General features: G+C 41.5%; 1 protein-coding gene across 1 annotated transcript in view; it reads right to left on the bottom strand.

Moving 5' to 3' along the window:
* LOC124722074 overlaps positions 1 to 12,697 on the bottom strand; it is a 38,632-nt gene extending 25,935 nt beyond the window's left edge. The window contains exon 1 of the mRNA XM_047247272.1: positions 12,423 to 12,697. Within this exon, the coding sequence (XP_047103228.1) occupies positions 12,423 to 12,567 (145 nt within the window). The 5' untranslated portion in view covers positions 12,568 to 12,697. The remainder of the gene's footprint in view (positions 1 to 12,422) is intronic.
* Positions 12,698 to 13,665: the final 968 nt, after the last annotated feature.

Raw genomic sequence — 13,665 nt, 5'->3', positions numbered from 1 at the left:
TCTACAAATAGGTGTTCGATTTGTGGCACACTACACTGCACTGATACACAATATGTTCTCGTTTATATGTTTTTATACATCCACATACACCTCGTGTACTTTGTGCCAGCACGGTGTGATTCAGATCCTAAGGCTTTGTATAGAAGAACCTATGGAAATGAAATAAGTACCACAGAAACTGACAACTACCACTAATAATATGGTGTGAATCAATGGCCGTGTTAATTTCATACATGTGGACGTCAGTTCTGCGCGTTGCGTGTCGTTAACCTACCCCAGTTAGCCAAGTTAGGAAAGGGTTAAAACGGTTCAATTGGCTCTGAGCACTATGGGACTTGACTTCTCATGTCATCAGTCCCCTAGAACTTAGAACTAGTTAAACCTAACTAACCTAAGGACATCCCACACATCCATACCCGAGGCAGGATTCGAACCTGCGACCGTAGCGGTCGCGCGGTTCCAGACTGTAGCGCCTAGAACCGCTCGGCCACCCCGGCCGGCTTAGGAAAGGGGACCTACATTTTAACGTGGAATCCTAACCACGTTTTGTTCTTGGCAACCTCTCACGTCGCTGAGAGGTGTGTGCTAGATTAAATGCACACTGAAAATTTCTTTGGTCCTACCGGGATTCGATCCCGCGAACTTCCGCTCCAAATAAGATTTTTATAGTCGCAAAAGACGGAATAACTCTGATCTTACTTGTAATCTGGGAGTGTGGCGAGAAACCGCAAAAACAAAGAGACAACATTTATTTGACAATTATACCTAAACTGTTGAGTTTTTATATCTTGCCTTAAATACAATGTGGCAAGTAGATAAAAAAGAAGCTCCTCATTTGACCAAGCGAGGCCGAGTGGATACGGTTTCAAGCTTTCCCACGCCATTAAACTGCGAAGTGCGGGCCGGAAATAGAGCCCGGGACGTGATGGTGCCAAGCAGTAGGCCACAAAGCAGCAATATGAAGAAGCGGCCAGGTTAGGGTAGGTTAGGAGCAGAGCGCACGTGGGTAAGCGAGTGCAGACAAAGCTGCAGCGGCGGCCTTGTGTGCAGCGGGCCCGGCCGGGGGGCGTCCTTGAGCAGGCACCACCTCCCAGCGCCGCAGCGCGCTACTTCCGCGTTATAAAAAGCCGCCAGTAAACATACACCACGCCGCCACTGCCCTCAGGCTCCCATTTGCAATACACCGTGTGCGTCGTCTAATTGTGCTGTTCGGAAGCCTTTTGCGCTTATAGGCAAATATTGTGCCAATACACAATTCCGCCTCGTACACGAAGACAGAAAGCTGGGCGAATGAAGCAGTCAAATGCTATAACCAATTTCTCCGCGGTATTTAAACCGTAAGAATCCAACTGATTTAGCACGCTGATTTGTAAATGTGGACTCGACTTCGGGTCGGTAACGAATCACATCGATTTCATTTCCTGGAAAGTGTGCGGTCAGAGTTTCTGGGATTCGGAAGGTGTTCATCCTACAGATCACCTTACTAAAACATCAATTAGTGAATGCTAGTTTCTGGATTAAGCGGATGGAAAATACGAGTGACGAGGCGTCGATATTCAAAGAATAAATCTTATTTCCTTAAGAAAATTCAGCTCCTCACAATGGTGTTGCCGGCCCCGGTGGCCGAGCGGTTCTAGGCACTTCAGTCCGGAACCGCGCGACTGCCTCGGGCATTGATGTGTGTGACGTCCTTAAGTTAGTTAGGTTTAAGTAGTTTTAAGTTCTAGGGGACTGATGACCTCAGATGTGAAGTCCCATAGTGCTCAGAGCCATTTGAACGAATTTTTGAACAATGATGTTTAGGAAATTGGCAAACTGACGTAACTGTTAGCGCTTACACTCTGTTCACCATAATTTTCATCTGCTTCTGTATATAAAGAGATTTGTGGCCGGAAGAAAATTATTTGAGTTCAGTAACAGTCGTAGGTCGTCCTCCGCGTACTAGAATCACATTAATGATGAAATGTACTCACTGAAAAAACGATGGAGAAAAGTCATTGATCAAACAGACAACTCGTGCCTTTTTCTTACGCAAAACGCAGTCTTCTATTACAAGACCGATAAGTTTCCATCTTGGAACTCAACGCAAGGAGTCTCAGGAAATCTTGACAACCTTTGTATTTCACACACACAGTTCGCAATACGTTTCTGATAGTACGCGAAAGGAAATTTTATTGTTTGGTTAACAGTCGTCCATTTTAATCTACTGGGCCACAGAAGTAACTGTTTCTTTCAAATTTAGCGAAGTTTCTTATCAACGGCATTCTTTGTTTTGTAGAAGGAGTAGTACATTAATACAAAACTAGAGAACATTTTCAATGAAATTTTCGAGAGAAAAAGAGCGAGAAATTGTTTTAAGTACGAGAGCCGAAGAATCGGGAAAAGACCAGTTACGCAGTGTTAAAGAGGTGAAAGCGCGCTGTGTCGCCGACCTTGTACGTCATATTCACCGCAATTAATCCTTGTTTTTACAAAGAGAGTCGCCGTATACGCTAACGAGCGTGTTAACTCTGTATTTCCTTTTTTCAGAAACTCTCGAATGACGCTAAAAGACAAGTAGCGTTCCGTTTAAATTATCCACAGCTGTTTTAACGTTACATTTAAAACACAGTTTAGTGGTTCTAACTATACTTTGAAATGAACAGTCCCGTGAGTGCTGTCGCTTTTTGCAAACCATGTCCTCATATCTTCAACCATTGATGAAATATTAATGCTGTTGACGTTACATGATAAAATATGCGTATTTATCAGCTTAATATGGTAAAACTTCATCAAAACTATATAACTTTCAAACGGATCACGGAACCGCGCTTTGTCATCCTTGGATCAGGAAAGATAATAAATGAGCATTTGTCTTGCGATTGTTTAGTCGTCGTCACCTGCTATTCCCAACGAAATGGCACTAACATCTCTTCGATCTCTTCGTATTCTGTAAAGTTATGATACCCGAAGCAGAGTATTAGAACAATCATCTTATCCAAAGGTAAACTCAAATGTAATGTTACACTACCTTAAGTCTGATATAATGCACATTACGGACAGTCGTATATTTGCGAGTACATACTTATATTTGAGGTGTCAAAAATATGACTCTGGCTTACAGTCCACGCCATATATTTTCATTGATTGCACTGATTAGTTACCAAAATCAACACAGCCAAAGACTTATTCTAAAAACGTTATCGATACTCTTTTGGAATATAGAAATCAACCGCGTAAACGTTCAAAAGCTGTAAACGTTACTAAACTGCAGTTCGCTTCGAAAACACGCCCAATTTGCAGGAGAAAGATTTGCTCCGAAATTTAAAGGTAGCTACACAACAGATTTGTCAGTTAAAACTAAAAATACATAATATTTTGTAGTTATGAGTGTGACGGCTCAAAGAATATCAGCAGTAACGCAAACATAAATCACCAAACACATCTGTACCGGTACCTCGATAAGCTCGCATCATTAAAAGTCCGTGAGACACTGACTGTTGCTAAAAATTCATGCTCTAGTGGGCCACACTTTGTACAGCATCAGAGATGTATCAGAGGTGTAGAGCTGGTGTATTACATTTTTCATATACTACGCGGAAAACGGCCAAACGTAATATTACAACATGAGAGAAGATAATGTTTCCAAGAGTGAGCAGTAAAAATTTATTCGAGATACCATTCAGAGTATACAGAAAAGAAAAGTTATAAACCGGACTAAACACATACGAAGGCTAATTTCAATTTTGGCGTATTCTCCACCTACATGCAAAATTAATTAGTTTTGCTTCGTAACGTCAAAGAAGTTGCACAGTTGATACCTTTCCAAAATAATATAATTTTGTATTATATTACACAACTGTATCTAAGTCTTCATAGTCCCATAGAGCCGCTGATCGGACCGACTGACTATTTCTTAGAAAATCTAATGCATGATATTTATTGTCTCCTTCCCTTTTGTTTAGTCTTTCGCCTGTTTTTCTACTCAGTTGTTATTGTATTTTTATCATAGTTATTGAATGGTTAATTACGGACCCACTCCCAATTACTGCCATTGACTGATTTGTGAAACTATATGTATTTTGGTTTGTGATAAATTACCAAACAACGCAATAAAGGAACATAAACCTTCCCCGGAAGTTATTTGTCAGTGTCGCCTCATTCTTATCACTTCTAGCGACATGCTACGCTACTATAAAGCAAACACTACTGCCGTGCTAAATGACTTTTAGGCAGTCCCATTGTTATTTTCATACACAGTTTACTCAGTCACAGATACAGTGTAGAAGTATGTTTCTTACTCGTTTTGTTATAAGCCAGAACATAACTTTAACTCCTGTATTGCAACACATGTACAAGTGTAGTCTCACCTTAAATAATTTCTGGGAGGTCTTATTGCTACCGACCATACATTTAGTCTCATCGCTAAAATTCATACAGCTACATTCAGATTTGCATGCAAACGCAACACTCTCTCGTTTCTTGGTGGATGGTGTTTTATCCAGAGACGCTTAATTATTGCAACGGTTTGCGGCTTTCGCCAGTCAGCTACGATAGTACCCAGTGTAGTATATCAGGTCAACCAACTGCAAGGTTTAGCGAAATAAATGTGTCGTTATAATATGTTGTACAGAGACGAGAAAAGTAAGGGTCTGATGATAATTAATAGTATTTTGCCCTTTTCAACAAATACTACTTAGAAGTTACAGGTACCAATTTATTAAAAACAAGGTAATAATTTACACATACAACGTGGGTCGTAAGAACGACAATGTAGCCACAGCCATTTCACTGTAGTGTGTTATTGTTGGTAACGATTTATGTCCTAAAATTCGAATTTTAATCCAGTTCTGAAAATCTTTGTTGCATTCTCATCGCATATAATTGTTGTTAAACAACCTCTTGACATAATCAACCTTTTTTATAAACAGAGAAGGTCACTGACGTGATTTTGAAGGCGGGTAAACATATATTCAGTTCTAAATATCAAATGAGTTTGAAAATAAAAACCCGACAAAATGTGGTTATCTCGCGAATACAGAATATTCACGGAAGCTGAGTAAGCGGTGGAAAAAAATGAACTAAGAATTATCTGGAGTTATTTATTCACAACAAAATAAATTCGTGCAGCGGTGGGAAATTTATCTCAGCGTTTCTGAGTAAGCATTCTCTAAGTACCGTACGCAAAGAATAATTTGATTAAAACATCTTTTGTTTGTATGATATTAAAATACGTAATGGAGGGCACAAAAGAGGAACATATCCCAACACCGTAACAACAATTTATTTTAAATCTTTCGCGTAGTAGTTTCCCAAAAAATGTAGCGATACCATCTCACAAGAAAATGTCCGTCAGCGTAGGAAACGGGAACTCGCCCAGTAACACATGTCATCTATGACCATAAATTAAACAATTTACTTACAAGAGATTTCGAGCGGCAAACATCCAATGATCGTCATAGAAATGACCAAAATTATAAAGTCTTTTAATTTTATGTGTTGATGCTAAAAGATAGCATATTTATTATGACATAATTGTCCATGAAAGAAATTCAGGCCGACTATGTGATAGTGCTTCCGTAAAAGAAACTGAGGCTCTGTCTTATTACAGTGAGCACGAAGTATTCACCACCTTATACGTTGTTACTTGCTTGCTTACTACGAAAACCGTCACCTGAGAGATCCTCATCCCGGTGTGTAGTACAGTTCTTTGGAAAAGCTAGCGCCATTGTAGCGAGTCGAGAGCCCATTTTCGAGGATCCAGTATTAGTGAAAACATAAAATGCAAAATGTCAACGTTAGTTCAAAAAAAGGAAGTTCCTTTATTACAGCTTCATCGGAATAAATGCACAAGAATTGCTGTCACCCTTTCAGACTCTAGCGTGCAAGAAAATGGACGAGCTATAACACCAAATAATTGATGACGTAAAGTCTATCAAAATTACGGCATATTTGTTAAATTTACGACAGTCAGCCGCACGGGAATGGAAATTAGCTTGGACTTTAGCTTCAACAGTTTATTTGCGGATATCTCAGATTTTTTCTGCAAACTCCGTTTTACTGACGGAAATACGAGTTTCGGAGACTAGGCGAATTCAAGTAAAAATATAACACCTTTTCTGGCGGCCTATTACTACTGGTCGACAATAGATTCGGGAGAGTACACTTCAGCCACTTGCATATGTTCTAAAAACAGTTCATGCAGAATGGAACGAAGAACACCATTTCAATAAACTAATTACTTACTTTACAATAAAATATTTGCAATTGTCAGCTTTCCCATTGAAATATGAGACAAAGTTAATTTATTTCTGGAATGAAATATTTCTTTTTAAAATTTTTCAGTTTCATTATCTCAGACACAGTAAGATGAAACTGTGACAAGAAAACCGAACTCCAGGATTTTCTGTGAAATTACAGTTCAGAATGTGCACTATGTACGTAACTGGCACTTCTGCCTGTTACCTGAGCATTCAGCGAGAGTTTCATCGGGGAACTCTGCTTTGTCAAGCCCAGACCTAGTGAGTATTCGAAGTTAACTCTTAAACTGAAATTTAGCCGGAAGTGCACGAGATTACCTTCACTCAAATTATAAAAGCAGTGACTGAAACGTATGTAGAAACACACAGACTGATGATAAAGTTTAATGATTTCTTCTTGAAATTCACTCACCATCAAGGTGTGCAGGGACACATTCATACGTATTGTAGATTTACATAACCTGCTGTCTTAAAAAGGGCGCTAAATCTTTAAAATAGCATTATCTAGATACTTGTGATTGTCAAATAACTTGAATAATTATATTCCAGGCTTTTAGTATTTCCTACGCTATTCTGAAATAAACTCTTTCATGATATGCGATTTTTCAGAGGATTTTCTGAGAGAAATAAAAAAAAACGAAAAAGTGTCAATTTCTCCATCGAATCCAAAGACGTAAGTAAAATATTCATAAATCACAGTTATCATTTGATATACTACACTGGGGTATCTTTCATCGATACTAAAATATCTTAGAAATGCTCATGCATTGTAGATTAACCAATATTCCAATGCATTTGCCGCGCCATCGGTGGACGGTGCTTTCTCTAGCGTTTTTGTGTTTTCGTTTCTATCTCGGAGATAGACATCAACTGACAAGGAAATTAAGCTGATTGTTTCTTTCCCCTCTCTTTAAAGTGTTTCCTATTCTCTTGCGGAAGAGGAAAATACATCTAACACCTAGTCGCCAAAGGGGAAGACAAAGAGCTTTCCGCAGAGAAATTTCGGCGTTCATAACGGTACTGCTGAATTTGCACATTATTTCACAGATGCTGGAATTTTGTACAGAATTCTGCCGAAGAACACTCTAAAAAGCGCCACCGCATTTACGTTGAAGTTCAATTGCACGTTCACCACAAATGAGTCTGCGCGGAAACGGAGCGAAGTAGTCGCACTGCATTCCGGAAACAGGATGTCTGTTACCGGAACACGATGCTTTGGAACTGGCACGTGATGATTTAGAAAACACAGAGAAACAGCGGTGTCATTTATCGCCTCCGAATTTGGGAAGTGTGTCACAGACCAGCCCTACCGGAAAGCTGTCGGTAATACCCTGATTAACATCCGCGCTCTAATGTAGTACTCCGAAATACTAATTGAGGAATTCTCGGCGTGCTTTAGCACATGGACAATAAGTGCACCATGGCCAGTGGTAGAAACTCGCGTTTGGACTGCATGACGTTTCTAATCACAACACAAACTGAACGTTTTCTTGCTAATTTAATATTTTCAAAGTATACAGGGGAACCAACGACAGTTTGTCTTTACTGTATAATACAATATTACTACTACGGGTTTCACATTCTGGAAGCTGACGACGGTTACATTTTCGATAATGTCAGTTTACTGGCTGGTAATACGTGCTTAGTTCCACACAAATATTTTCTAGAGGAATATTTGTAAGTAAATACGTTATTAAAAATGAAAAAAGTCTGAAACGATTTGTCGCTCTTCTGGGTATTACCGAGCTTCATATGATGCAGCCATGTACTGTCAGCCTTCTGAAGGTGATGCGGCAGAGCCTGAAACTGGCAATGACATTGTTGCGTGAAATTAAACAGAAAAGACAAATTATATTTGCTCGGAGAATTTCTCACGTAAACAAAAAATTACATATATTTAACATACAGCCACAGCGCCGCTACACCAGCTCTTAGCGAGACTGCAAAACTCTACGTTATACTTTTTGTTGGTAAATGCTCATTTATTCTAAATTTACGGGGCCATCTGTCTCACATGTGACAAGCAGCCGATCTAACAGATTTTAGGAACACAACGTGTAACACGTTACACTGGCACTAGTGCGCCTGCAGTGTCGCGCTGTCGAGAATAAGACAGTGGCGTGACCGGAAGGAAGCGAGAGAACCAAATGATTCACAACACGCGGTGGCAGTGGGAACAGTGTCTCATAATATTAATCTTTCTGGTGATTATACCTCTGACATCAAATACATAAAACGGGAATTCGATGGATGAGAGGAACATTAGGCTTTTAAGTTCTGTCGACGACAGGATAATTAGAGACTGACCAAGGCTAGAGAAAGAAATCATTAATACTGTTTTTACAGGAAATATTTCCAATAAGCGATTTTAAAAAATCGGGAAACTTAAATTTGGATGGCCGGTGCTGAGATATACAGCCGGCTGATAAATAACGACAATCTGGTCTGTTAAATTACTATGTCTTATCACCTGCGTCACTGACTCACCTCGCCGATAATCACTCATTAAGAATCTTATGTTTAGTGGGATAATATCCATCGGTTCTTGCACCTACCCCCGCATTTTCTGGTTTACGAAGGCAGAGACAAAGTTGCCACTCTTCCGGCAAAACTACCAGTTTCTCTGTAATGGGTTCCCCTGGCGCGTCCAGTGCGGATTATCACCCGCTCAGGATTTCTGTACGAAACAAAATGCTTGGATCCCGAGGAAGAGCGCACCCATAGCGCGACCCCGGCAACATCGGCCGCGCGCGGCCACGACGGAGGCGGCCGGCGAGCGTGTTACAACATGCGCGCCACCTGTGCCCCGGGCATCAACATCCCCGGCTGCGGCCACAAGATCCACTCTCAAGGACCATTCCTGCCTGGCCGGTTACAGCGCATCTGCTTCTAGCGCTGGACCATTTACGCTGTTTTTCTGGCCTCTTCACGTTTCAGGTCAGCGGAGTTCCACACCACTCCTGTCACGCGATGAACAACATTCAAAGACGGGATTCACACTCTCAGCGTTCACCTCAAAATGAACCTGCAATTCAGTGTTGCGTCAGTGTACCACATTACGGCAAAACTCTATAAAAACAAAATACTGCTCATCTACTAGAACTTCGAGCAGACAAAAGACATACTGATGACCCTAACTAAGCGGATAACGCTGAAGTTCTCATAACACAGAGAAAAAAATTAAACTGCCAGCAGTTTTGCCTTATAAAATTTATACTTGAAGCTTCCTGCGATCTACGCAATCTTTCCTGGTAGCGAACTTGTTGCAGACATTTCCGTAACGATCGATTATAAATGTTTGCTAGTACACAGTTTTACAAGCGAACCAAAAAGGACCATATAATTTTATTTCAAAAGAAGGTTTTTAATGATTATGTTAATTAATTATAATTTTAACTCTGTTCCTTTGTACTTCACAATTATCCGTTAGACCAAAATATATCTCTCTCTGTTTCTCTGTCTCCAGGCACATATCTAACATATCGTATAGGATTCAGTTTAGAACGCTAACTTTGGACAAGAATGTGAGCGCAACCAACGAACTCACTCGTTGTCGAACGCGGTGACGCAGAAGAATGCCGTCCCATAGAATCTTGAAAACTCTCAAGAAACATAGGTACTTTGTCCACTTTCATATCGTAACTCGCCTTTCTAATGAAATTTTTACCTTTAAAAACGATGGCAGCAGTAGGTGGACACTACAGAAACTGGAGTGATATGTGTCTGAAATATGAGTATCAATGTGCACAACAGGCAACCAACAAAAATGTCTCTTCATAAAGGAAGTCAATGACGAATTTCAATACATTGAGATGGCTAAGGTTATGAGAAATGTCACATTTACTGGCTGGCTGAGAGGGGCGAACCGTAAATACATCGAATTCCAACATAAAATAGAGACTGAACATGTTCGAACGAACATCAACTAATAATTATACCGCACAGACGTATAAAATTATTTCAAGTTCTAGATGTTGAATTCCTCTCAACGATCTTACACACACACACACGCTTTTAGATGCGACGACGCCAAAGAAACGACAAGACAATCGACAATGGTGGCGATGACGTAAATCGCTGCACTTTTCAGGAAGGATCTGAATCCGTCATAGTGCTTCGTGGCGAAACAGTGTTCCTGCGAAGACAGTCCTGTGAAGTGTAGCTATTGGACAGTCGCTTCTGTTTGCGCACAGAAGCCGCGGTGCCGCTATTCGTGATTCAAACCTGCAGCGTCAAGGCTCGGATCGGAAAGGCCACAGCTTACTAACACGCATCCTGCTGTTTGCTTAGCGCCTCGCTTGACGCCACCCGGTCAGTGACCCCTGACTCAAGAGGACTACCCATGATGCAACGGTCAGAAATATCCGTTTCTGTAATAATAGTAATTCAGTGATTTAGTCTCACACCGGACTTCCGAAGGGCTATGTCGGTCGCTGCAGATCTTATATGACTATATTGGGAGTGCATACTTTGCCTCTCCACTTCAAGACATACCGAACACAATGCATGTAACGATTTTTATCACGTCTTTCTTCGACATACGACATCATGAGTGTGTGTTGGGCACCTCGCTGAGGACCCATACTGATACTAAGTTCTGATGCCAGAGGAGTGCAATTACTGATAACAGCGCATGGCACGAGCAGAGATATGCAGGCGGCAATATTAACTGCACGCATATGGATATGATGTATACTGTACAACTAAAAAACGCCCATGTCTTCGATAAAATACCGTACACATGCTGGCTCACATTTCTGAGGTATAAGGCGGAAAAGCGGGCATACACACACAGACAAGAGGCATCAGAGACAAGCAAAATCGAAATACGTACAAGCAGAGAAAGAGAAAGAGAGAGAGAGAGAGAGAGAGATTTTTACGGGGTCTTTTTGATGGCTTCACTGTGAAGCGCAGTTTACACAGAAACACAAGGAATTAGTACTCTACAGGAAAGACCAATGCATCTTTATCTTTCCCTTGACTAGCCACTGCCTAAGCAATTTATAGCTGCCTCAATTCCCTCGAAATAATTACTTCCTATTTGAATACATGAAACAAAATTTGTTCCTTCGTTGGGATACGACGCTGTGACGCGCTAACACATTATGAGCTTGACACCTTAGGCGTGCTCGTTCCATTGAAAGCTAACAGTTCAAAAACGCGCTCTCGTTTGACAATTTGTGGCCACTTCACCTCATTCACAACAGCCAAACAAGAGGAAAATTCAAAACACGAAGACTATATCGCGATTAGTCGGTTCAACAATAGTCTTACAGGGAAACTGTTGAGTCGATATTCGTAACGACTACACTGTTGCTTCTTACCATTGTAGACAGTTATGTGACCTGGGACAGAAAAAGAGCTACGAAAATGTTTGCTTCTTTCGCTTCACGTGGACTAAAACGACAGTCGGCACTGGTGCTGGTACATGAAATCGGCAGAAACAATGATCACCTGCGTATATTTCCTTATTCGTAAAAAGGTACTCTAGTTGTTAGGTAGTGGGCGCTTAAAAAGTGGTGTATAAACACATTATTAACTTATGTGGCACGTAGACTGGAGCTCAAGAAAAAAATGTAACATATTATTACAAAAGATTTCTACACGGCACCAAGAAAACGCTCAACGAGTCTTTGCGTCCAATAACACTGAACAAAGAAATCTCTTAACTTTTGTCATAGGTACCCACATTCTACTAATCGAGGATGAGTTTAAAATTATGGTGATAGTTGTTCTTGCAAACATCAGGTGCACTGATGACAAAAAGTAAAGAGTGTCCATCTAATTTCGAATTTGTAGAATCGACTGCTCTGTGTTTCCTATTGGAGTGCAGAAGCAACAAGGCGCGTCGACTGCAACAAGTGGATCTGTGCAAGTTGGGTCCTGTTCAACAAGTCCGCCGCACTGGCTTTGCGCCCAGACTTCCCCTTTCATCTGTTGCACCGGGGGGTGTTGTCGACAGGAGCGGCACACGTCGTCGTCATAAAACTTACATTGGCCAAGGAAAAAAATACCAGTGACAGAGAATTAGCCGTGACGACACAAAAGAAAGCAAATCACTATTGGCCCAAGACAATACGTGCTGCCACCCACCCAAACTCAATCGCAACAAAGATGACGAGGACAGAAATGTTTGAAGCCAAAACACAAAAGCAAAATAATGGCTATCAGAGAGCTACTTACGTCTGATTGTTGGCTCGGATAGGCGACGGCGTCCTCTGAATATCACGTTCAGGATGTCCATGAGATCGCTAAGCAGCTGGTCTAGGATGCGATAATATTCGATTATGTCCTCATCAGTAGGTGGTACAAAGAACGGCCGGGCCATCTTCTCTGGGAGAGGCGTGACGTCTCTCGCGCTGCGCGAAGCTGACAGTTGAAGTTGCTGGTCCCTGCACGTCGGCGAGATGTCTGCTGCAGCACGTGGCTCTCAGCTGGAAGGTGTACCCAGTTGGCAGGCGGCGATGCTACTGAGAGGCGCGCCGCGCTGCAGCCTCTAAGCTGGCCGCCCCCTTCCCCTACCCACGACACCAACGCTGGCACACCCCCACCACCGGCGCCCGCACGCGCCAATCGCCGCGCGCCGCTCCGCCGCGCCAGGAGTGACGTAACGTGGCAGAAGCTACGCGACGCTAGGTTGTCAGTTCAGCGAGAACGGAAGAAAAACGCAGATAGAGCGTGCTTACAAGTGGCACTTGCATGTGCTTGCAACCTACGGCGGTGTGTGGTCGACATCGACGAGTAGGTTATCAGTCCTCGGACACAAAACTAAATGTGGGATGCACCTAACTCCGTATCTCAGTATCTCGCAGTTGAAGATATTTGTTATTAGTCAGCTAACATTTCTGTTTGCGGCAGTCATTACAGGGCATCATGATATCACTGCCGTCGCGAGATGAGATATAAGTGACTGACAACGAACTGTATGAGCTTGTCACGTACAGTTTACTCCCATATAGAAGTTCTGACAAAGGTCACTGATTGGTTGACAGCTAGTCCACTTCCTCATTTTTAACTGCTGCCGAGTTTTGTATGTTAAGATAAAGGGAAGCGCTATCATTATCGGATACCTACTTGATATTTAGCTCTGTGTGGTTCGCAATAAATTGTAAAATGATTTTGATTTAAGTCAAAATAAAAAAAAAATTTCGAAACGCTTGCATTTTGATCTTCATAGGTTGACACTATTTTATTCGTCAGCTGATGCGAACAAATATTGAAGTCAATGTACACAGCTGCACGTGCGTAGAATTAGCCTAAGTGATAGCGCAGAACTGTTGAAGTGAATTTTACACTAAGCTAAAATATTTATCTTCAACTTTAACTTAAGAATTCGTTTATTTCATCACGAAACAACAGGTTCATTCTTCGAGAAACCAAATGTTATTTAACTTCACACCAATCCAAGGCAAGAGAAAGTAGTCAC

Source organism: Schistocerca piceifrons, chromosome X, assembly GCF_021461385.2.
Source record: "Schistocerca piceifrons isolate TAMUIC-IGC-003096 chromosome X, iqSchPice1.1, whole genome shotgun sequence".
NCBI lineage: Eukaryota > Metazoa > Arthropoda > Insecta > Orthoptera > Acrididae > Schistocerca > Schistocerca piceifrons.
Note: the sequence above shows the minus strand (reverse complement) of the source record. Positions and strands in the feature narration are given on the sequence as shown.